The following is a 26881-nucleotide window of genomic DNA, read 5'->3' on the forward strand; positions in this document are numbered from 1 at the left end:
TTCACATCTTCAACATATCCACACTTTCCAAAAACTCTCCTTCCACTCCAGCGTGTTCACATCCTCCGTTACGGTCCTCACAGATATAGAAACACGCACAAACATAAATCTACATGTAATATATTCACGCCTCTATCAGTTCCTGTTGCTCCCTTGATAAAAAAATCTTTGTATATATATATACACACACACACATGGAGGCTAAACTGCTAAAATAATTGGTATGCATCCCTAGAGAGACTGAGACTGGTGTTTGTGTGTGTGAGTGTGTGTGTGTGTGTGAGAGAGAGAGAGAGAGAGAGAGAGAGAGAGAGAGAGAGAGAGAGAGAGAGAGAGAGAGAGAGAGAGAGAGAGAGAGAGATTGGAAGGGGGGGGGCGGAGGGCAAATACATGAACATAACAATGAGCAGGGTTGTGCTTTTCTATGTCAGGGCCCTATGCTGCATTGCATTTGCAAAAGATCAAATTGGCCAAAAGTCTGTCAGTCATTTGTGCATGATGGGGATGTAGTATGATGCCACCATGGCTGAAAACTCGCTCCACTGGAGCACTAGAGGCAAGCACCGCCAAGACTCTGATGGCCACTCGGAAGTGTGAAGGAAGAGTCTTCATGTTCAGTGCCCAGAACAAAAGGGCAGCCTGTCCTTTGGCTATGTCAATGTAGTGACTTAGCTGTAGTGCTAGAGTGGTCCCAACATCCTTCTTCTGCCTCTTATGGTATGCAGCAAACAGCCCTTCTCCTTCTCCAATATCCTCTTGCTCCTCTTCATCAACCAGAGACACAGGTTGCTCAGTCTCTGCAGCATCTTGCAGGATCAATTCTGGCAAAATATGTAACAGCAACAGCAGAAACAAAAGAGCCCTTATTACCATTGATGTTGGTGATAGTGTTAGACTGAAAAATGTAATTATTGTTGCAGTCAATTAGATCAGATTATGAGGAAAAAATTTGCATTAAAGTCAATAATATTTACCTTTAACTTGTTGTGCCACCTCTGTCTTGATGTCACGATTGACCAGCACATGGGGCTCCACCCACAGCAGAGAAAAGGCTGGATCCAAGGCGGCTGCTTTGAGGTAGACTGGGTCTGAAAAGGGGGCAGTGATCCCATCTTGAGTCCTGGCCATTTTCACGTTAATGAAGATCCCAAGAAATCTTTTTTCAGGGATACCTGGAGACTTCTGACCAGGCCGCTCAGGAAACGAACTTGAGACTTCAGCTTCTCAAGGTGGTGATTGAGGGACAAGACGGATGGAACAACTGCACTGATTGTGACGACCTTCTCCCCCTGTGTCAAATCAGTTGCTTCTCCAAACGGCTTCAAGATGTCCACCAACTCCTTCAACAGATTCCACTCTCGTGGTGTGAATGACAACTCCTTATGCCCAGCCTTTTCTAGAACAGCACAGAGCTTTAGATGATCACACTGGAGAACTGCCTTCACTTGCCTCAGTGTTGAGTTCCATCTTGTGTTGACTGCGGCAGGGATGCCTTTCTGTTCCCCAAATTCACTATCAAACACATCTCTGAATGTTGTGCTTGTGTGCAGCAGTGAGCTAAGTTTAGATAACTTGGAAAGAGAAGGACATACCACTTTTGTTTCTTTCAAACCGTCTCCCACCACCAGCTGAAGAGTGTGCGCAAAACACTGCAGGCGCTGTTTCTTTGCAATAGCAGCATCTACCGTTTGCTGATCTTCCAGGGTTAAGTTACACCAGAGCTCAGGGTCATCAAGATGGTCTCCGTCATCATCATCCTCTTGTTCACTGGGGAAGCACACAGTGAACGCCTTTCGCATGTTAGCAGCATTGTCACTAATAATGTAGTACAATTTATCTTTGATGTTGTATTCATCACATATTGACTCAAATTGGTCACAGATTCGTTCAGCTGTGTGTGACCCTTTGAAGCGGTTGCAGGCCAAGAGATAAGTCTTTAGCTGTATCCTCTCTGCCTCTTTCTCTATGCAGTGGACAGTGACACCAAGGAATCCCCTCATCTTTCGGTCAGACCAAATGTCCACAGTGACTGAAACATGGTCAGTGTTGCTCGATTGAGTTTTTAATTTTGAACGTCTCTCCTCAGCGAGGCTCACTGTTTTTGATGTCAATGTTCTGCGACACACTGGGCTGTACTTACTGTCAAGTACTGTCAGAAAGTGCCGAAAACTCTTGTTTTCCATAATAGATAGGGGAAAGTTGCAATCAATAATCAAGTCAGACAGTATTGCATTGGTGATAGCTCTATGCTGTGGATGACTCATGCTGTAATGCCCTACATGACGGTCCAGGAATTTTGAGATTGAAGGCTGTTGTGGTTCATTTATGATGCTTTTGTTCATCTGGTATTCTTCAAATCTGTAACAGGTAAGCATATGAAACAGATGTCAGAAAATCCCTTATAGCCACACATGAATTGTATTTGAAACTACTCTTTACTCACATATCAATCGTAACATTGTGTTAATATTCATTTTGTGTTAATATTAATTGTATACTGTATTAGTGTGTGTGTTGTAACATTACATCAATAAAATCAATTTCATTGTCATTGTATGCTATATTAATAATATTTTCACTGCTTTACCTTGCCATCAAACAGCCCTTTCCGTCAGGAAACTGGAGTTTTATGCTTGTTAATTCACTCTCTCCAGCACACCAGATTCCATTGACAAAAACAGCAATTTTACCTCGCGTCACACAGAAATTGCTGGTCTACTGCTACCTCAATCATTAAGTTATTTGTGTTATTTTATGTCTTCGGTGATAGTTCAGCTTAGTTGTGATTTACCGAAATGACATAAACGACCTCAATGAGGCAGCAGTAAACAAGCAACTCCCGTGTGCTGCAAAGTAAAATGGCTGTTTTTGTCAGTGGAATCTGGTGTGCTGGAGAGAGTAAGATATACTTCGCTTTCCTGTCGGGGGGGAAAACTCGTCTGGCAGCAAGCTAACATGGTAACGTACACATATTCTTAATATAGAGTACATTTAAACTGACCTTGATTTGATTAGGTTTGCTTATGTTTTACTGTTGACAGCAGTCTACTGTGTGTGTGATACACTGACTAAGCACCTTAACTAAGCACCTTATACAATCCCGCTTCAAACATCCCAAACTGTCCTGTTACAATATGATGAGTATGAGTAAGGGAATGAACCCGCAGTGGATGCAGATTACCGTGTTTGCAAGGTGACGTTAACAGTGAGTTTACACTCATTGATTTAACTATGCAGCTAGCAATTACGTTACTTAGCCGATAAGCTAGTGTTAGCTTTCATTCAAAACTTACCGTTCTTTGTGCAACTTCAAATGTCGAGCGAAGTTCGAAGTTGTTGCATCTCCGTCCGTAATCTTCGACCCACATGTTTTACATACTGCAATTCGTTTTTTGTTGACCACCTTGTAATTTTTATACCCAAACGAAACTATCTTTGGTATCATTTTGCCAACTGGCGCCTTGTTATCTGTTATTCTTCATTGGTTGTCCTGTAATTTGATTGGTTGGATGCTGTCGGCTCAAAACAACGTGGATCTAATTTGATTGGATGTCGTGCCGACAGCGCGCCATCTCTCTCTCTCTCTCTCACACACACACACACACACACACACACACACACGCAGATGCACACGTGTATGTACAAAGAGAGATAGAGCGGTCCATGTCAACATACTTTTTAATCTTTGGGTTTGGGGGAAGTGGCAAGTCTTTTCAAGTCAAAAGAGTCAAGTCCAAGTGAAGTCACGAGTTACTGATGTTAAAGTCCAAGTCGAGTTGCAAGTCTCTTTGCATTTTGTCAAGTCGAGTCTAAAGTCATCAAATTCATGACTCGAGTCTGACTCGAGTCCAAGTCATGTGTCTCGAGTCCACACCGCTGTGTACAAGCCACTGGAGGTAAAGGCTCAGTTTCTTAACAAAAGACTGACACAGAAGTTGTACTATGACAGAACGAGCCGACCTCTTCAACCATTGATGGAAGGACAAGTTATCAGAATGCAGACCCCTCAAGGTTACAATCGAACAGGCATGGTAAAGGAGATCTGCAAGGAGCCCAGATCCTATCTCATTCACTCAGAAGGAAAGCTGTACAGGAGAAATAGGCGCCACATTCTGCCTGGTTGTCGAGCCTGCTCCAGCACAGCACTACCCAGACGACAGTGAATGTCAGGACAATGGACATGAACTTAACAACCAGCACACTCCAACAAAAGTGTCACACAACACGCTGGACACTGAACAGTCACATATGAAAACACCTACAGCTGTGCTACCTGCTAAGACAACTGGAAGTCTGTACACAACATGCTATGGTCGTATCAGCAAGCCAAATCCTAAGTATAAAGATTGAGTCAATTTGTCAGCTCAAAATTTTGAAGGTTATGTCATTTAAGTTAATTCTCTGATTTGCTAAGAGCTGACATTGAGGTCTTTGGGTTTCGTTTCAGGTATTTTCACATATAAAAGACCTCATTTAGTGTTAAAGTATAACTATATGCTTTGCTAAGACAAGTATTTTCATATTATTCATTAAGGGCACATTGTTTTCTTTGCATTTGATAATTCTCACTCTGTCATTATTGAACAGTTATTTAATGTATGTTATTTGAAGGTTTGTTCAATATATGTTATTCAGCAAGTATTGATACTTGACAACATGGTTTTGTTATGGTATGAGCATGAGCTAAGAAAGGGGGATGTAGATCAGTGACTGTGTCATTAATGATGTTTATTGAGCCACTGCAGACACCGTACTGAGGAACACTCAGTTATACAGGTTACCGGGTGAGGGCCCGGGAAGCGATAGTGCTGGATGCCAGCTACACGTATGTCGTCTTATTGCATCCTCGTCATGTTGGTTAATAAACCAGGTTATGAGTACTAACCCTGCGTCATTCATGAGAACACGAAACACCCTGATTACGTGCCTGTTTGACCGCCCTCCGTGGTTCCTCCTCGGGCGCAGCTCCAAACAGGGGCCGTGGTCCCTGTGGCAACCGGACGAAGCAGACCAAGCCCTCCCAGCCGATCCAGCACCAGCTCTCTCAGCTAGACACCCCTGACACACCTCCCCGCACTCCACACGACGACATCAAAAAGGTAATTGGCTAACATGTTACATGTGATGGTGTGTGTGAGCGTTTGGAACTATCCTTGGCCAGGATTAACGTGGTAATGTTATCATGGAATGCACTGAGATCTTAGTTTTCATTTCATTTTCATTGCAACGACTTTAATGAATTATGGATGACCAAATGCTTCATTGAGTGGCCAGCTAACTACCAATAGAGGAATTATTTGTTATCAAACACTGGGGATGCGCGCGCAGCTTGGCTGCAGGAAGAACATTCCCCAACCGTTGATTACCGTCTCGGCTTGGTATGAAGACGGCTAGCGAACTTCCGATACATTACAACGGTTTGATTTTAGTTTAAAAATGTTTTCCGCCTGTTTTGCTTGTTACCCAGTGATAAGACCAGTTATGCTACGAAATTAACCTTGGTGAGTGGGATGCGTCTTGGAGATCCATATGCTTCAGGCGCAGGTCAGTGGATTAATGACGATGCAAAATGGCCCAGCCATGGCGGATCCAGAGCGGGGGCATGGGGGCGGTCGCCCCAGAGCCCACAAGGTCGGGGGGCCCCGTTTGGAGCTCTGTTGCCGAGTTTACGAGCGTCCGTGAACGCACCGGGTCTCGGGACTTCGACGCATTCAGTGACACACTCGTAAAGTCGGCTAATGATAAAAAATACAGTGCAGTACGGGACCCCTATACATAGATATTGTCGCGGTTTTTCTATAGCCCGGATAACTATGGATGGAGGCGGGGACTTTTAGGTGCGACAAACCGGGCTTCACCACCGTTAGCTGGATAGCTGCGCCAATGCTAGGGCTAGCCTGCTAGTTAGCTAGTTAGCCGTGTGCTAATGGGTTAGCAAGCTCACCTTGGGACCAGGGCTGGTGATGGAACAGGGCGGCTGGGCTCTAGGCGGGGCGGGAGATGGATGGCTGCTCTCCGGGGTGCGTGTCTCTCTCTCTCTCTCTGTACTCTGGCTCCGGTGTGACCGGGTGAATGTCTCACTCAGTCTCTCTGTACTCTGGCTCCGGTGTGACCGGGTGAATGTCTATCTCAGTCTCTCTGGGGAAGCTCTTGGGGGTAGTCAGCTAGCTACAGGTACTGAGGCAGTCTGCTGCTAACACTACCACTGCTAGCCACCGTATCTACTGTCTAGCCCAGGATACGCTAGGTTTCCCTGCTCTATCCCACGCTAAGGTGACAGTCTACGATATGGTTACTAAACAGTTCTGGCCTTTGTCTCTCCCGCGGTGTCTAATATAGTTGCGTCTGTGACAGCGCGAGCTAACCTGTGATTGGTCCTCTAGCTGCACGAGCCCAGTGCAACATTCCAAGTACATCCCCAGGCATTTCCCACTACACTGCCCCCCTCCAGCACTGTTGAGTCCCTTCAACATAAATGAACAACAGACTACAAAGATCAGTCTGATTAATCTAACACGATAAACGGGACAGAACACCCGCGAAATGAACTAGGCCCGGAACAAAGGGCGTCAAACAAATGTGGGTGGTCGCTATCCATACTGGACTCTTGTGACTAGCCTATTAACCCCCAAGTCAACTAGTCACGTCCGTCAAAGTTAGTCTAGGAGCCAGGCGGGCCTCCGGACTGGCCGGCCCCGTCTGGTGGTGTACGGGAGATGGGACTCAGCGGCGTCGGCTTCGTCTCCTTCTGGGTCAGGGGCGTTGGACTGCCCGCCCGGAGCACAGGCTGCTGTCCCACGACGTTGGGTGATTGTCGACTCGCCTGAAGAGTAGCTGGCAGCAGTGTGTTGGAGCGGCTGGAACCGAGCCGGGGAGCCTGGTGTGCTGGGTCCTCCATCGTCGTTTGCGTGGAACAGGTCCTCCAGCCGGAGATCAAGGTCTTCATCGATCTCCTCCTGCTCTGTCACTCCTTCGTACTCCTCTGTTCTCTGCGCCCCCGGCTCCTCCATGTCAGCAGCGGGAGGACCTCCTTCAGGTGTTTCCTGCGGCCCTATGGCTGGTGCTGGAGCAGACAACAGAGCATGGCGCCTGTCATCTGTGCCCCAGATCTTCACCAGGCAGTCATCTGAGCCCGTGAAAATGCGTCGCCCGGTGCGGTCGAAGGTGACACAGTAGACAGAGGAGAGATGTCCCAGAATCCTCTTGTGCATCTTCATGTGCTGGTAGACAGCTGTAGGCAGTAGCTGGCGTAGACGGTAGGAGCCATTGAGCCGACGCCCATTGCTCATCTCCACGATATTGGGTGGACTCCCATAGATAATAGGAGGCTCTGGGGGTCGTCCACAGTGCAGAGCAGCCAGCGCTGAGCCCTTCCACACAACATGCTTGCAGCTCTTGTTGGTACGCAGGAGGTTCTGCCTGCCGGCTCCCAGGATGCTGTGGAGACCAGGCACGCTGGCAGGAACCTCTTTCTCCAGCAGTGGACATACTCTAGAACACACTTGGAGTAGGTGGTCTGGGCTGATGTGCCTGTGCAACTTCACCTTGTTAATGTTGTCGATGCCACTGGCCAGGGTCTTGAGCTCGGGGGTGCTCATGCTGTCTCCTACCGGCGGAGGACTTGGAGAGCTATCGCGACGCCGCTCGCCTTCCCATGCTACTCGCCGGATTCTCCCTTTTCCTTCAACCTCTCGCCCCAGCGTCGCTTTAAAGTCATACTCGCGTGCCTCAACCTTCCTGATTGCTTCAGCTAGTGTTTTGGGTTCTGCCCCCAGGACTTCATACGCGATGTTTTGGTTCTTCAGCCCGCGCAGAAAGGCTTCTGCAGCGTAGGCCTCCTGCAGTGTAACACCAACCTGCGGGTATGCCAGTGTGACAAGTCTCCTCACTTCCTCGCCAAACTCATAGAGGGTCATCTCTCTGGCCTGCTTAACCTCGCTGAGTTTACGGCGCGCAGTTCCCTCAGGCAGCTCTTTACCGTAGTGGCGGCATAACTGGGTGATGAGCGCGTGGTAGTCATCTTTTATCGGAGCCGGCTGCGCGATGACAAAAGACATGGCGTTGTCCCTCAGTCGGAGATACAAGGTGTCCAAACAGGTCTCGTCGGTCCAGCCCCTCTTTCTCGCCATCCGTTCGAATGGTCCAACGAAACTATCCCAGTCGCCCTTACCATCGAAAGTGGCGAGGAGCTTGATGTCATTTTCGTGTCCTCAGTCGGGACCTTGTGAGCTTCGGTTGCCGCTCCGACTTTGAAGGTCTCCTGTCTGGCTCTGTTGACCTCTAGAGGAACCTGCCTGCCCTCCAACGCTGTCATCCAGCAGGTTTCGGCCGCCGTTGCTGTCCAGGGACATTTGGCCACCCTGCATCCCGTCGGGGGGTGGTACTGCAGTCGCTCCATTTTTTCCACCATGACCGATCGGAGTGCTGGTAAGTGGTGCGGGCTCACTGGGCCCATTTCCTGTATAGCGCAGGGCTGCTGGGGCCGCTTTGCTGCTCGGCCTGGCTGGCGTCTCCTCGTTGCGCCGGTCGCTCAAGTTAGCCACTGCGGCCATAGCTGCTGGCAACAGGTGATCAGCGCCGTCTCGCTGTCTGGCCCCTGGGTTCTCCCGGGCCGGGGTGAACTGCGAGAGTAGGCTCATGTCTTTCACCGTTCTGCTAGTTCGTTCTCCGAGCACAGCCCCTGCCGACCCTACACCACTATCGCTTTGAGGGCTACTAGGAGAAACCCCTTGCTTCACTACTTGAGCGATGGGCGACAAACCGGGAGGCTCACCTTGGATATCTGAACGATGACGGGCCCAATCGGTGCGCTAAATGGGAGGTGTGGGGGGAGATCGCTTAGCCACCGCTTCCGCTAGTCCATTGATACGCGCTGTGAGGGCCTCCATCTGCATCTCTATCTGGCGTTGCATCTTAACCTGGGTCTGGCGTTCCATGTTTTCCATCTGGCGTTGCATCTGAACCTGGGTCTGGTTCATGGTTTCCATCTGCGCCAGGAGGAGCTTCATCCAGGCGTGCTCTCCGGGGTCTTCTGTCCCCACACCAGCACCATCCAGACTCAACTAAGACTGTTCTTTTACATTTTCTTTGTCCTGTGACATTTTTATTTTTCCACTGATTTACATGACTACTGAAGAAATTACAGTGCTTCACAAAATGGCTTCTTGCTAGCTGGGTTAGCTCACAGTGTGCAGGCTGAATTATGCCGCCATGTGACCGGGGCAGGATCCTCCGGTGTTGAGATTATGGCGAATCCCAACCTTTTATCCCACTTCTGACACCACTTGTCGCGGTTTTTCTATAGCCCGGATAACTATGGATGGAGGCGGGGACTTTTAGGTGCGACAAACCGGGCTTCACCACCGTTAGCTGGATAGCTGCGCCAATGCTAGGGCTAGCCTGCTAGTTAGCTAGTTAGCCGTGTGCTAATGGGTTAGCAAGCTCACCTTGGGACCAGGGCTGGTGATGGAACAGGGCGGCTGGGCTCTAGGCGGGGCGGGAGATGGATGGCTGCTCTCCGGGGTGCGTGTCTCTCTCTCTCTCTGTACTCTGGCTCCGGTGTGACCGGGTGAATGTCTCTCTCAGTCTCTCTGGGGAAGCTCTCGGAGGTAGTCAGCTAGCTACAGGTACTGAGGCAGTCTGCTGCTAACACTACCACTGCTAGCCACCGTATCTACTGTCTAGCCCAGGATACGCTAGGTTTCCCTGCTCTGATGAGTCTCGATTTCTGCTGCGACATTCGGATGGTAGGGTCAGAATTTGGCGTCAACAACATGAAAGCATGGATCCATCCTGCCTTGTATCAACGGTTCAGGCTGCTGGTGGTGGTGTAATGGTGTGGGGGATATTTTCTTGGCACACTTTGGGCCCCTTAGTACCAATTGAGCATCGTGTCAACGCCACAGCCTACCTGAGTATTGTTGCTGACCATGTCCATCCCTTTATGACCACAGTGTTCCCATCTTCTGATGGCTACTTCCAGCAGGATAACGCGCCATGTCATAAAGCTCGAATCATCTCAGACTGGTTTCTTGAACATGACAATGAGTTCACTGTACTCAAATGGCCTCCACAGTCACCAGATCTCAATCCAATAGAGCACCTTTGGGATGTGGTGGACCGGGAGATTCGCATCATGGATGTGCAGCCGACAAATCTGCAGCAACTGCGTGATGCTATCATGTCAATATGGACCAATTTCTCTGAGGAATGTTTCCAGTACCTTGTTGAATCTATGCCACGAAGGATTAAGGCAGTTCTGAAGGCAAAAGGGGGTCCAACCCGGTACTAGCAAGGTGTACCTAATAAAGTGGCCAGTGAGTGTATGTTAGCGCTTGGCTAACGGGTCGGACTCTTCAGTCGAGTGGTTAGCGGCGTCTCCCGCGGTGCGGAAGCTACGGGTTCGCGTCCCGGCTGCGGCAGTTCCTGTGGTTGCCCCCCTAATTCGCTACAATACTATTTCATGATTACAAGGTTGAAAACCTTGTAGTCCTGAGGTGCTGCCAAGACAGGGCAAGAATACGGAGATGTACAAGGTCTAGGTTATTGTGAACAAGAGAAACAACTGTATTCTGACCGCAAACTGCACCTGTTTGGCTGGCTATGTAACTTTAGTTAATTCACTAAATACTCTTAGCTTTCCATTGCTATTTAACCTCTTCAGTCACTGTCGTTAGTGTAGTAAACAAAATTTCAGGCATATCTAGCCTGAACACCATTTAAACCAATGTGTGTAATACATTAGATTGCTAGGAATATATATTGCTAGGAATATTGCTAGGTATACTTTTATATTTAAGGCAATCCTCGGTCTACTGCCTTCCTACATTTGTGACTTAATTGCACTAAGAATTGCTGGCCCTTACTCCTTTCGTTCTCTTGACTATATGTTGCTTTCTGTTCCATATGCCCGCACTGAATTGGGTAAAAGGCTTTTGTTCATTCTGCACCTTTAACCTGGACTATGTTGCAGACTGACTGGAAATTTACACAGTTAATCTCACTGAGCCATTTTAAATCCAAATTGAGAGTACTTGAAGCTGATTTCACAACATGTACTTGTTTTTATAATCCGCCTGTAATTTACTTTTTTTCTAAATTTTTGTGTGTTTAAATGTGTAATTTTGCAGCTGTGTGATTTTGTAACTGTGCTTTCTAATTGCTGCTGCCTATCTTGGCCAGGTCTCCCTTGAAAAAGAGGTTTGTAATCTCAACAGGATCCTCCTGGTTAAATAAAGGTTAAATAACTAAATAAAACATTAATATCTATACTATTTTCTTGCAGCTTGGGGCCATGCTGCATGCATGCTAAAAATGAAAAGAAATGTTGTGGATTCGTATTGTGAACAGTGCAAACAATGAAGTCAAAACATATCATTTAATGCAGTAATAAATTGGCATTGCATGTAGTTGTATCTTACATTAAAACAATTGAATGTTGAATTAATCTCAATAATAACATTTTTTTACAATAAGTGTGCATCTTGTAAAAAAAATCATTACCTCATGTCACTGTTGCTGTAACTGTAACTGCACATAAACGTATGACTGATAAAAACCTAGAACCTTGAAATGTATCTTTGACTCTACATACTACATACTGGAAAATGTAGATTATAATTTCATGGATCCTTTATCAAAACATTGAAAAGTTATTTTCTAGGGACTATATATTTACAAAGGTTTGTTAATGCTGCACACAATCACCATGTTATCTAAGAGGTCTACCAGTGTGAGTGGAATAACAGTTGTCAGAATTTCGAAATTCTTCCATCTACCTATTACTCTTTCAATGTGTATTCTCACGTTAGACAAACGCCTTGATGTTTCCACTTCTTGAGCAGAGAGCTGCTTTTTACCTTTGGTTAAGTGAGGGATTCTAAGTGTGGCACTGTGTACGGCAAGCTCATCTCTGATGGTAAAACCATGATCTGCTAGTATCTCATCATTTACTTCTAGGTCATAAAATCCAGACTCAGCTGTAAATTGTTTATCAGAAACACGCCCACCCCAACCTGCGGACAGAAAAGTAATGGCTCCTGCAGGTGACATGCCAACCAAATACTTAACTGTGTTGTGGCTTTTATAATTCAAATATGTTTGGGCTCTGGAGCTTAGATTCGTGGGTCTGTTAATAAAAAATTTCAGTGCAGTCAATAATGCATCTGCAACACGTGTATTTAGCTTTAAAACATTTTGGCGTATTCCTTAATATTGCATGCTTGCTTGGCCACTTGATGAGGGGTTTCAAAACCTGAGACATAACAGGGGGCCAACTTCTCATAATTTTAGAGAGGTCACATTCGGTAACATTAAATCTGAATGCAATATCCTTGTTGCTGAGCCCTACTCGGAATTTCATCAGGATAGCCAATAGATGGTCCTCGAGGGTCAGAGAGCCACACACAACCTCTACACTGTCTCTTAACTGTTTGGAGCAACCACTCAAAAATGACACTGGTCAGACCTGTGAAAAACAGAACCTGTGCTGCTTTGCATTTGATAGAGCTAAAGGAAAACTGTGTGTTCCTGAGTGTTGCTTTTAGTTGCTCATTCTCAACTTTGAGTTTGCTGATGTCCACATGCAGGTTGTCACATTCGGTAGAAAGTTGGCTGTACTTCTGTTTGCAGTCATCATGGAGAGCATTCGGGACCGTGGCTTCTGAAAAAGAGATTAGATATAAAGATAAATAGAAATTTAATAGTCCTATTTTTCATATCTGGGAAACGGCTACACTCTGGGTGATCATTCGGACTGTGCCAAACAGAATCATGGCCAAATACTTTTTCACAACAAATACATAAACAGGACAACCTGATTGATCCTGGTAGTGACTGTCCTACTGTACAGTAGTTAAGATGTTAAAAGTTCTTACCAGTGCAAGGACCAGCACCAGGCTCCATTCCGCAGTCATCTGGGGAGAGGGAAGCGCGTGTGGATTCTGATGCAGCCTCATCAACAACTTCTGTGGACTGATGTCCATTGTCTGGCCATCTGTGGGGGCTTTCATCCCTTCTTCTTTTTCTCTCATATCTAATACACACAGAAAAGAGCAAGCAGTTAGTACAAAACAGTTAATTTACTCAGTTGACCACAGGTTTATCACATCCTCAATTCAAGTCAGTGGAAATCACACAGCACACCTCAAAGGGCTTCATGAGATAATGTAGACATAATAGAAACTATCTGGCCTAACGGATAATCCTGAAAAAAATATAGCTACATTAAATTACTCACCATTTCTTCTCTGCATTTCAAATCATGCTATGTCGAGTCATGCTGGGTGATCACAGTGAACAACAAATCACAAGGAAATGACCATGTTTACCTCTCATGTTTTGTATCGCCTTTGCTGGACTGGGTTCAGTAGAAGACAGACGGGACAAAGTCAGGACTGTCAAAGTTCTCAGGTGACTCTCCTGTGCAAATAAAGTGTATTCCAGTGACTTACAGTAACGTTAACACACCTGTGATGTTCAGCATTAAGGGAATACACCTTTAAGGACACAGGGGGTTATGGGATAGTAAACAGAGCAGCCACGGGAGCGGGAAGGTAGACGAAAGTCAGTCGGATTATGTGCACGTTATGCATGGAGCGAAATAAACATGCCGAAGTTCCACGGCTAATTCAGAAACGGTGTTATCATCTGTGAGAGTGAAAAGTAGGTCATTACAACACCTAAACAGGTCACTGGCCTACCACCACTACTGTAAACTACTAATAAAACACATTAGTCCCTAGTAAATGGGTCTGACCCTTTAGCCGAGCGGTTAGTGATGTCGCCTTGTGGTGCAGTACACCCCGTATCGAGTCCCGCACCGGGCAAGAAAATAACTGGTTACACTACGTTAGGTTACCAGCAACACAACTTTAGCAAAATTGAATCAAGGTACGTTAACTTCTAAGGTAGTTCAACTCAAACATAATTACTCTGTTGCTTGCAAACAGTGTTAGTTCTATACGCACAGGATTCAATAACTACTGCAGCGAATGGGGGGGGGGGGGCAACTACAGGAACTGCCGCAGCCGGGACGCGAACCTGTACTTATCACACCGCGGGAGACATCGCTAACCGCTCGACTAAACGGTCCGACCTGTTAGATAGTGGCCAACGTGTCTACTTATCCATGCACGTTACACTACGTTATTTAACGTTTGTTCTAAGTTAGAACGCGCGACGTAACGCTATGGGTGATTAGCCTGTTAGCTGAGGCCTAACGTTAACTTACCTGTTATGGAACGATCACTGCAAATGCGGGCGTTTGGTTACATTATACATTATACAATCATAATTATTAAAAGAATGTCAGATGTTTCGTTGTGCAGTCATTTTATTGATGCCAGTTGACATATTTTTTTCCTCCTCTTCTAGAGTGAACCCGTTAAGAACAGTGGTTCCCAAACGTTTCATGGCAGGCCCCCCTTAGACAATGAAGAACAAAAATTGCGCTACCCCCAACACCACGGTGCGACGACTGAGACTATTGCTTGTTTTTTTTTAATAATAAAACAGATGCCGACTAGCTGTTGCATAGCTTTTCTTAAACATTGTTTCTACATTTGAACAACTAACATTTCAATTTAATATCATCAATCATCAATCAACCCACGCCCCCCTTGTTGTAACTACATACCCTTCCCCCCGTTGGGGGGCCCCTGGGGGTCCTGCCCCACACTTTGGGAACCACTGCCTTAGAAATGTCTGGAAATCGGCATAGTTTTGACATAGAATGTTAAGCTCTTCATCTAAGTCATCAAAATTGATAAACAGAAGCCAGTGCAAAAAGAATACATGCTTATGGGCATGTGGCTACAATGATTAGCTAAGCCACATATAAGAATAACCCCTCTAGTAATTTTAATATCAAATAGTTTAGCAAGTTATAGCAAATTTGTGCTAAGCTGGCACATGTTACTTAAAGTACATCTCCGCTTTGTGAAAAATGCTCTGATATCACTTCCTTTTTTTTCTTCTTCTGGACATGATGTACAGCAATAGTAGTAGTAGCGACAACACACAGAACTACGTTAAGGGTTAACGGGTTTTTATGTTTTTTGTTTTTGTTTTTGGTAGTGGGCGTGAGTTCCTCTAAATGGCTGATAGTAGATCGTCAGTTTTTGTCAAAAAAATAATAATACAGTTTTCATTTGAGACGATTCGTTTTTTCGTGAATTTGGTCAAATGACGGTAGTGTAGTGGTAATGATGACTTAATTCACATATTTATGATTTTACGTCAAGTCCGTGATTGGTGGAATTGTACTCATGACCTTTGATGAGATGACCCTAACAACACACACGGAAGCCAGCCATTTACTTTCGTCTGCGTCTGAAAACCGCGTTTCGGAAAGTAGTCAAACAACTTATGAAAATAACTATGGACACAAAAAGAACGCCGTGCTACATGGAGAATTTTTAGAGGACCATTTAAAGGCAAGACAAGTTTATTAATAAACTTTGCTGCTGTTAGCACAGTTCGGTGTGTATTTGCTCAACCTTTGGGGTTATTTCAATGCTAGCTATTAGCGGCTAAACTCTGCAGGCAACTGGAAGTAGCTGGTGATAGATAGCTAACCTTAGCTAAACTGGATGTGTTACAGGCAACAATTAGAGAAATATAGCGCTATTTAGTGTACAGTCACAGACCGTTGCATATAACAAGGCTAAATGATTTTCATATTGGAACACAGGGATAGGAAAAATAACACTAGTAATTTTGGTATCCCGAACCTTAAGTTACTCGGTCCTTTGCTTGCATTCACCTATGGGAAAGGGACTGTAATTGCACTTGGCTATTAGTGTCTAACGTCATCGTGTTTGGGGGCTGACGGTGGATGGGCGCTACCAGTGGCAACGTTGTTCATGTTGGCTCTGATGTCAACATTGCTTGTTTTTAATGTGCTGCAATTATGGCTTGGGATAGCGTTGCCCATAGGTCTAAGGTCCCAGTATTTGGGAAACATGCTGGTGTGCTTGACAGACTTAAACATGTCGGTTATGTGGATTTCATAAACTTTTTATTGTTTTACATGACAGTGACTTGCAAAACACTAGAATGAATGACGTACCATTATGTAGGCGATGTCACCCATTTAGGCTAAGCAGGTTGACGTGACAGCATCATAACACATACAAGGTGTATCTTTTAATAAAGGCCGTGTACATCCCTCGACCGACATTATGTGGCCGGCCCACTGAAAAAAGGTGTGAACATGTCGAAAGTCCCCAGCACTTTTCAAAACTCACTGGTGCTCATGGTAAATGTCCCCAGCACTTTTCAAAACAAACTGACACCCCTGTACTTAACCATGATGGATCCATTCCAGATCAAGTATGGAAAAGTACTGAGTGGTGTCCTGGTTCTGCCTGCTCTCATAACAGATGTGCTGTGGTTCGCCTGAACTCTGGTTGGCTTAGGTAAATACATACATTCCCCATTGACTGTGGGAGCACACATGCTCTGCAAACTTTAGAGGCTTTCAAACTATCCCAGAGCACACCATTTAGAAAATTTAATTCAGTGAATGTAAATAAAGCATCCTGTCTGTGGTTGTGTGTGTCTGCGTGTGTGCATGCTTGTGTTTGTGTGTATGGGGTTGTTTTTAACAGGAACAACCATCTGTGTGATATTGGATTTGCCATACTCCCTCTTGGCTTGGATCTCCTCAGCAGTGGCCATCCTCTACATGTTGCTAGGAGGCCTTTACTCTGTGGCCTACACTAATGTCATCCAGCTGGTTCTCATATTCTTCAGTCTGGTGAGTTAAGAATTTTCAGAAATTCACCATCCTGCATCTCTCCTTCATTAATACTGCTACAGCTGCAAGGGATGTTTGTTTGTTTTTGTTTTTGTTTTTTTTGTCGAGAATATTATATACAGTAGCAGCAGATCAAAATTAGCAGTAGAGCATAAAAACCCATCTTTGTTGGATTTCAATAGCCCTAGACTTTATTTCACATCTTCCCATGTCTGAAAAGGGAACAAAATTTGTGTCATCCAAAATATATCGTGATGCATGCTCATTAATCCAGGTAAGAAAATCAAATAAATTTGAATCAGTTCACCTGGACATAACGTTTATTGACAGATATATTTCATCACTCATCTAAAAGAGGTCACTTAGGTTAAAACATGGAAGGTTAAAACATGGCAGGCTGGTCTTGGTACTCTGTGATGTTAGCGTAGAAGGATAAACACAGCTGCAGCTAATAACAATCAAAATGTTTCTGATTCATTGACAGACTGACAGTGTACTGTTCTCCTTCAATGTCCTCCCAATGAGCCTATACTGAGTTCAACAGTCAGCTAAACTCTTATCCTCATCAGACCTCCAAGGAACAGACAGGTGTGTATTTGGCAGGTTTAATATGAAGAAGTGTGAAATGATGGTTCCGTAAAAAGGAAAATAAACAAAAGGATGGCATTAGATTGATGCAGGATTGCAACACTGGATCAACTTGCCGTTATGTATGAGTGAAAAGCAATCTATTTCCTGATACTCTTCGTCTTCTATGAACTTAACAGGAAGTGACCATAAAGGACAGGAAATACAAATAAAAGTCAATAGACTGCAGTACTCAAAACTGACACTAGATAGGGGCGAATCTATTAAGAGTTCCAACACAGACAGCCAGCACCAACAATTGTCAATAGCACTGCCAATGCTGGTTCTTTGGCACACGCAGGGCTCGAAATTAACTTTTTTCCTCAGTGTCCCACAAGTGTCCCGAATTCTACTTTGTATTGTCCCGGATATAACCAACAGTGTCCCAAATTTTAATTCTTGTTGTCGCCCCCTTAATTAATGTAGAATACATATAATTTGATCCTTTTTTGTCACTTAATCATCACACCATGGACTCTGGTCCACCATGTAAGTTTAAAATACTTATTCTTTTATTAAACATATGAATATTAGTTTCGGGAGTTTCGGGAGTCGGCAGTATTGAGGCTTGCATCAGGGGGCTGTTTATTCAACCACCTCAGCATTTCTTTCTTCTTTTTTTTAATACATTTATTTCTGATTTCCCCTTTTTCTCCCAATTTAGTGGCCAATCGATCCCTATTTTAATTCAAACACCCACCCTCGTACTGTATGCGTTCGCCAACTGCATCTCTCCGGCCGGCAGTCTCGAAGGATTCGCCTCGCCACCTTTGCTTTTTCCGACACACAGAGACGCAGTCATGTGGCGAATACAAGCCGAATCCGCCTCCCTCCCGAAGACAGCGTTGCTAATTATCGCTGCTTCGTCGAGTCCGGCCATAGTCGGATCTGACGAGACCGAGGCGCGAACCCCTGTCCCCAGTGGGCAACTGCATCGACACAAAGCCGATGCTTAGACCGCTACACCACCGTGGACTTTTTCTTTTAACTGTTGTTGATGATGGTCTATCGCTCTGGCTCTATGAACGTTGCATTGGCGCGAGTCAAGCAGCAGCCACTGGCAGAGTGGATGACGTAGAATGCATTCCATGATTTGCACGAACAGGCGATTGACTGCCCTATCGTGAGGTGCCGCAAGAACGTAAGCTTTCTGTAGTTTCGCCGTTCACACGTTTTTATTAAATTATTCAAACGACAAAGTAACGTCTAGATACTCATAATTAATGACTTTGCAAATGACACCTATTTGGAAGTTTACTCTGACATTTTTTTTCACTGTCCCGGGATTGTCCCAGACAAAATATAATTGTGCCCCAGTAGGATTTTTTATGATCCCGGGACATCGGGACATCGTTAATTTCGAGCCCTGGGCACACCTACATCCAACCGATCCATTTTTAATGTCATTATCTGAAGCTGTGTTTATCCTGCTATGCTGACATCAGAGTACCAAGACCTGCCTGCCAGCGTTAACCTTTACATTGTTTTTAACCTGTAGATGTCAGCAAACTCATTACAATGGTATAGGGTTTTGTCAGTCTTAATATGCTACATTATGTTGGCATATTTATAAGCTATGTTCTCCCTTCACTGCAAAATAATGTTGATCACTCATTCATATCACTGAAATAAAGAAAATCCAATCCATGAAGAGATAATCATTTTGCTGACCAAGGAATTAATTTACCTTCTGTCTGTCATTAAGGTCCAGCATTCGTTTATTTTCTTGTGCCAATGGAGCATTATGTAAGAGAAGGTATGATATCATCAAACGGTGGCCAGTTTTAGGCTTTAGACTTTCTATTAATGAAATAATTGCCATGTAAATTAATCACCCACTTTTTGCTTTTCTATTTGTCCAAACGGATTGATTGCTCTTGTCAAAGTTATCATGTCTGATGCATCAGTTTCAATTTAGCGACCATGTTATGCATCCCTATCTTCTGCTCAACCTGCTCAACCCTGTATCTGCAAGCATAGTCTAGACCAGTGTTTCCCAACCCGGTCCTCAAGGAACCCCTATCCTGCAGATTTTCTTTGCAACACTGAATAGGCACCTGTTTGTAGTTATTCAACCAATCAGCAATGAATTATGTCAGACGTTGCAAACCTTGCATAATTAAGTACTGTGAGATGATTGGTTGAGTAAGTACAAGCAGGGCTACCTGTGCAGGGTTAGAATGAAAATCTGCAGGATAGGGATTCCTTGAGGACTGGGTTGGGAAACACTGATCTAGATGACTTTTAACCAGACTTACCAGGCCCTCTGCACAGGCACCCTAGAAACAGACCAAGTGTGGAGGTGTATTGACAACTTCCTAATGCTGGTGAACATAAAAAGAAAAAAAATCATTATTGATCTTTTTTTGCTTCCACAAAAGAGGCGAGAACAAAGCACACTGCTACTCTACAGTGTCCCTTGAGCTGTCCCAAAGACTGTCCCTTTATTCAGTTTATCTCTCTAAAATGTTAAATTAGATCACTAGAGTATTAATAGTGTTAGAGCTAATATTAAGTCTTGATCAGATAATTCAAAAAGTGTTTGTTTCGACAACCAGTTGGATGGGGTTGTAAAGAGTAGCAGGAAAGTTGTTACTCATCAAAATTGGGGGTTAAAGGAACTTTCAGACACTTGGGCATATATTATCTTATTGAGTACCCCAGGAAATGTTTCCCTTACCCAGTTCTCCTTAAATGACTAGAAAGAGACTAAGACTGATTTGCAAATGCTAGTTTGCCCGAGTCCAGCAACAATTTGGTCAATGGTACAATCAAGCAGTGGCGGCTGGCCAGTAGAGAGCGCTGGGGTGCTGCCCCCTTCAAATATCAAGAGACGAAAATCCACTTAAATGTGTTAAATATAATTTAGTTGTATAATGCAAATACTTATGAAATGAAAGTGTTTTTTAGTCTGTGAGCGCCTGTCTGCAACAATTAAATATTGGTTCCAAATGGTATTTGGTTGATTTCTGTCTGAATACATATACTTCCTGGGTGAGGGGCACCGGCCAAATTATACCTTATGTAAGCCGTCAAACTTTTGTCTAGTTGGTTTCTTCAGATTTTCCATGGGGCGCGCACAGTTCTGTGCACCCCAGACACGCCCACTTTTATTGGCAGTGAATTGTCTTGTTTTTTTGTAGCTTTTTTAAAAATTATTTATTCAACAATCAAAAAGGCATTTCACAACTTTCAAAATAACAGTTGCAAATAGAAATACTGAACAAATACAAAGGAAGTTATGAACAAGATAATAAAATAAATCAGCCAACACAAAAATAAAATTTAAAAAAAAACAAACAAAGACATTGGGCTTTTTGTGATTTTATCAATTTTGCACATCTCTTGCATATTTTCATCTCATTAACAAATCCATTAAACGGTGTTTGTTCTGAAGAAGCAACATTTGTGTCTAAAGAACTTTGCTAAGATATTTAGGTTATTGTACATAAATTCAGCTTTTCTGTCCCCCATTAAAAGACCAAGTTTTATATGTTCATATCTTAACTGCGGCATACTTAGATTATTATCCGCTATCCAAGTTTGGAATGCATCCCAAAAGGTACTCGTGACCTCGCAGTCAAAGAACAGGTGTTCTGCTGTTTCAATGTCTGATCCACAGAAACCACAAGTGTTTGAATCAAAATTGAATCTATGATGCAGGAAATCATTACATGGGTACATGTGATTAATTGTCTTGAAATGCACTTTTTTTGCTTTGGGTGGGATAGGAAAAGAAAGATATCTGGTCCTTATCTTGATTATAGAGTTTCTAGTGTAATCTTGAAACCAATGTTTCCTCTTCAAGGGTGAGGGAAAACAAACTGTAGTAAAGCTAGCTCTTAAAAATCTATAACTGCATTTTATATCTAGAAAATCTAATCCGGCTATAACTAATGGGGGAATCTTTGGTATAACAGTAGAATATATCAACATGCCTTTGATTAAAAGGATCACTGCCTGTGAGATTGCTTTCATTACATTATTGTATTGTCTATTGGTGCAAATCAGATCATATTTTTGAATGAAAACATATCGTAGCAGATTTCCATTATCATCCATTAAATCTTGAATCGACCAGATACCCTTCTCCATCCAATCTTTGTAAAAAAAGGTTTTCTTTTAATTAAAATGCATCTATTGTTCCAAATTGGCATATCGTGCAGGGTAAAGTTATGTTTGTATACTAGCTTCCAATAACGAAGGATTTGCTGATGAAATGCAGACAATTTAATGGGTAGTTTAGAAATCTCAAAGTCACATCTTAACAAAAAATCTTTATCACCAAAATTCTTAAATATTTTAGAAGGAAGATCAAACCAAAAACTTTCAAGATTTTTAACAAAATGTTGTAACCATTTCAACTTGATGGTACCATTCATTGGATCAAAGTCAATTGCATTTCGACCACCTTCCTCAATAGACTTCACAATATCCCCTTTTCTTAAGTAATGATGTTTATTTTTCCAAATAAAGTTGTAAATATCTTGATGACCTTTTCAAGGAAATCTAAAGAATAGGCGGGATACGTCAGTCTTGATAAACCCTCCATTTTAGTGAGTAAAACACGTCCAGAAATTAATAAATCCCTTTGTAGCCAACTATTAAGAATAGCTCAGCTCTTTTGTATATTATTCTTTAAATTTGACTTTTCCCTAACCTTTAGATTCTTAGAAATTATAATCCCTAAATATTTAACCTCATCTTTAACTGGTATATCATGCACAGTAATCAAAGGGTGATGCTGAATGGCCATCAATTCACATTTCTTTTTTATAAATTTATTTCTAGTTTTTCCCTTTATGCCACCCGATTAACCCAGTGGCATATGGCCGAACTCTTGTCGAATAACTCCCCTGGCTCACGTTTCCACAGGAAGGAGATAGTCGTAACACCAGCTTCCTTCAAACTCGTGACGGCTGTTCTCGCTATTTTACACACCGAAGCCTCGCTTGGATTGCATTACCTTCAGGCCGCGAAACAGACGTAGGGAGAACGCTTTCAGTTGCTTGGCTGCAGGTGCCCGGATGGGCCAGAGGGGTCACAGGAGAACAACGAGTCCCTGAACACAACACCGATCTACACCCATTATCCCTCTGGTAAGGGTGGCCCAATGAATGCCTTACCCCGTGGATGCTCTGGCCATGACTGGTTACGGCGTATCTGGGATACGAACCTCCCAGCCACATGACGAGCGGATTGCAAGAACGGTGGTTTATTCCGCCCAGCCATCAGAGCGGCCCAATTCACTTTTTTTCACATTTAAATGTAAACCAGAAGCCTTTGAGAAAAACGATATAACATTTAGTGCTGCAGGAATCTGTGCACTGTTCTTAAGAAACAAAGTGGTGTCGTCTGCTAATTGACTTATTACCAATGAATTTCCCATAATATTTAAAGGCTCTATGTCCGGGCTGTTTTTTTATAAGGATGGCTAACAACTCAACCACAAGATTAAAGAATAATGGAGAGCTCGGACAACCTTGGCGAGTTCCTCTTTTTATGCTAAACCTACTTAGGGACGTGCGGTCAGGGGAGGCAGGTGAGGCTGAGCCTCACCTTTCATCATGAAAAGAAAAAACAAATGATGATAAAATAAATATTAATATTTGTCTACTGATCTGTGCTATAAATGTAATTTATGTACAATTCCAATAATTTAAATCATTTTTATTATCAAAATCGCTGAATTTGCATATTTCCTGTTCAATTAGAGGAGAGATACGCGAGTTGAGGCAGCGAGGAGTGGAGCCTCACCTCGGATTGCGCAATCCCTCACAAACTGGGTTGAGCGCATGCCTTTTGCTTTCTCACTGTTTGTCACCAATGTAATGTTTGTAGACACTTTTATTATATGTCCTCACTTTCCTTAAAATAGTTAATGTATTTCATGTATGTGTATAACATATTTAGTCTTGCTGATCTTACATAAAACCGCACTGAAAAAGCATGAGATGAGGCAGCCAGTACCTCTGCCTCACTGAAGGGGGCGTATGCATGAGCTCACGGGTTTACAGGATGGAAAGACTTCTAAAACTAAAAGAAGATAAGAAGGACTTTTACAACAAAGTCACAGAGATTTTTGTCCAGAAGGATAGGTGAATGGACTTCATTTTCAAGTAAAGGTAAGCCCATGCATACACTGCAGTACATCCTTTTATTTGTATTGAATGAGTATGTAATTAATGAAATACTAATAGTAGTAGTAATAATAATAATAATAATAATAATAAATTTTATTTATAACCGCCTTTCTGGACACTCAAGGACACTGTACAAAGATAAACAAATACAAAAAGCAACAACCGATAAAAACTACACAATATAAAAAATAGTAATAGTAATTGTGGAATTACGATGGCAAATTAGGAAAACACGGACGGTGCAAAGCAAATGCGCTCTTTCTCTGAGCAGCTCCTTGTCCAAATGTGTACCTTAATTATGTGTGTGTAAAGAATGCTGATGAGATATGAAACACAAGCAGTAGTCAATGTGCAAGCTGCCAAATGAATGGTGAATTGAAGCTACTATATTGGGTTCATATATTTGTAAATCTGACTCTGAAAACCTCACCGCACGTCACCGCACATCACTGAACCTACTAGATGTTCCATGTGGGAGAGATATCGAACTATTAATATCATCGTATAACATATCAATTACCCTTACAAATTTATTACCAAATGCAAAATATTCTAATGTTTTAAGCATAAATGAGTGTTCAACCGTATCAAAGGCCTTGTAAAAATCCCAAAACAAAATAAAACCCTCGTCTTCAATCAAATGTCTATAATCTAATAAATCTAAGACCAGCCTTATGTTATTATGTATAGACCTGTTTCTAAGAAAACCCAGTTGAGTGTCACTTATTATGTGTGTCATACCATCCTTCATTCTGTCAGCAATTATGTGAGTAAACAGCTTGTAATCTACATTCAATAGTGTCACAGGATGTAAATTGTCAATTTATCTTTTGTCTTTACCAGGTTTAGGTATAAGAGTTATCAACCCTTGTTTCATTGTAGTCATTAAAACATATCTCTAGAGATTCACTTATAGCATCAAATAAATTCTCTCAAGTCTTCTCAAAAGAATTTGTAAAAATTTGAGATCAAACCATCTTGTCCCGGGGCTTTCTCTAATGATATTCTCTTAACAGCACTATCCCGTTCTTCCATACTGATATCAGAGTCACAAATCTCTTTAAAAGCTATATCTATCTTGGGGATATGCTGTTTTATACTTTCCATAAAGGCAAATGAATCACTCTCAGAATAGGAGGAAGAATATAACACAGTATAGAATCTATAAATTTCTTCAGATATAATATGTCTAGGATCTGTGCATTCAACATCATTAATCATTAATACATTAACTGTCTTCCTCTCTTGTCTCCTCCTTTCTAGCCCACTAAAGTAGGACGTGTTCTTTTCCCCTTCCTCTCTCCATTTAGCTGGGGATCGTACATAGGCACCTTGCACTCTTTGAAGATATAGCTCATCTAACTTGGACTGTAAGCTTATAAGTCTGTTCTTCTCCTCATCAGATCCCAAATGTCCTATTACAGCATTTGCTAATATCCTGTAGTAATTTAACCTCATACTCTCTTTGTTGCCTACATTTAGTTTTACTGAATTGTATTGAAAGCTCCCTAACTTTAAATTTAAAATGCTCCTATCTACTACTATAGCTGTTTATAGTCATATAATTCTTAATCTTCAGCATTAAATCTTTAACAGCTTTAGTATAATCCTCATCTTTTGACAGGTCGGCATTAAACTTCCAGTAGTCTTTTTTTATGCTTCGTCCTAACTCCTGGGTTCAAGACAAGATGTATTAGACAGTGATCTGTTAAAGGAGTGCTAGCGATTGACACATCAGAAACTACTACTACTACTTTCGGCTGCTCCCGTTAGGGGTCGCCACAGCGGATCATCCGTTTCCATTTCTTCCTGTCTTCTGCGTCTTCCTCTGTCACATCAGCCACCTGCATGTCTTCCCTCACCACATCCATAAACCTCCTCTTTGGCCTTCCTCTTCTCCTCTTCCCTGGCAGCTCCATATTCAGCATCCTTCTCCCAATATACTCAGCATCTCTCCTCCGCACATGTCCAAGCCATCTCAATCTTGCCTCTCTTGCTTTGTCTCCAAACCGTCCAACCTGAGCGGTCCCTCTAATATAATCGTTCCTAATCCTGTCCTTCTTCGTTACTCCCAGTGAAAATCTTAGCATCTTCAACTCTGCCACCTCCAGCTCCGCCTCCTGTCTTTTCGTCAGTGCCACTGTCTCCAAACCATATAACATAGCTGGTCTCACAACCATCTTGTAAACTTTCCCTTTAACTCTTGCTGGTACCCTTCTGTCGCAAATCACTCCTGACACACTTCTCCACCCACTCCAACCTGCCTGCACTCTCTTTTTCACCTCTCTACTGCACTCCCCGTTACTTTGGACAGTTGACCCCAAGTATTTAAACTCAGATGCCTTTGTCACCTCCACTCCTTGCATCCTGACCATTCCACTGTCCTCTCTCTCATTCACGCATAGGTATTCCGTCTTGCTCCTACTGACTTTCATTCCTCTTCTCTCTAGTGCATACCTCCACCTCTCCAGGCTCTCCTCGACCTGCACCCTACTCTCGCTACAGATCACAATGTCATCCGCGAACATCATCGTCCATGGAGACTCCTGCCTGATCTTGTCCGTCAACCTGTCCATCACCATTGCAAACAAGAAAGGGCTAAGAGCCGATCCTTGATGTAATCCCACCTCCACCTTGAACCCATCTGTCATTCCAACCGCACACCTCACCATTGTCACACTTCCCTCATACGTATCCTGCACCACTCCTACATACTTCTCTGCAACTCCTGACTTCCTCATACAATACCACTCCTCCTCTCTCGGCACTCTGTCATAAGCTTTCTCTAAATCTACAAAGACACAATGCAACTCTTTCTGGCCTTCTCTATACTTCTCAATCAACATTCTCAAAGCAAACATCGCATCTGTGGTGCTCTTTCGTGGCATGAAACCATACTGCTGCTCGCTGATCGTCACCTCTCCTCTTAACCTAGCTTCTATTACTCTTTCCCAAATCTTCATGCTGTGGCTGATCAACTTTATACCTCTGTAGTTGTTACAGTTCTGCACATCGCCCTTGTTCTTGAAAATCGGTACCAGTATGCTTCTTCTCCACTCCTCAGGCATCCTCTCACTTTCCAGGATTGTGTTAAACAATCTAGTTAGAAACTCCACTGCCATCTCTCCTAAACATCTCCATGCCTCCACAGGTATGTCATCAGGACCAACTGCCTTTCCATTCTTCATCCTCTTCATAGCTGCCCTCACTTCCTCCTTGCTAATCCGCTGAACTTCCTGATTCACTATCCCTACATCATCCAACCTTCTCTCTCTCTCATTTTCTTCATTCATCAGCCCCTCAAAGTATTCCTTCCACCTTCTTAGCACACTCTCCTCGCTTGTCAGCACAT

General features: G+C 43.4%; 1 protein-coding gene and 1 pseudogene across 1 annotated transcript in view; one reads left to right on the top strand and one right to left on the bottom strand.

Moving 5' to 3' along the window:
• Positions 1–12903, bottom strand: part of LOC130112993 (multidrug and toxin extrusion protein 1-like) — a 38365-nt gene extending 25462 nt beyond the window's left edge. Inside the window, exons 1-2 of the mRNA XM_056280514.1 lie at positions 12876–12903; positions 12467–12661 (exon numbers count right to left, since the gene is read on the bottom strand). Coding sequence (XP_056136489.1) covers positions 12467–12661; positions 12876–12903 — 223 coding nt within the window. The remainder of the gene's footprint in view (positions 1–12466; positions 12662–12875) is intronic.
• A 6720-nt stretch (positions 12904–19623) lies between these two features.
• LOC130112994 (high affinity choline transporter 1-like) overlaps positions 19624–26881 on the top strand; it is a 78151-nt pseudogene continuing 70893 nt past the window's right edge.

The sequence above is a fragment of the Lampris incognitus genome, chromosome 5 (assembly GCF_029633865.1).
Source record: "Lampris incognitus isolate fLamInc1 chromosome 5, fLamInc1.hap2, whole genome shotgun sequence".
In the NCBI taxonomy this organism is placed as follows: domain Eukaryota; kingdom Metazoa; phylum Chordata; class Actinopteri; order Lampriformes; family Lampridae; genus Lampris; species Lampris incognitus.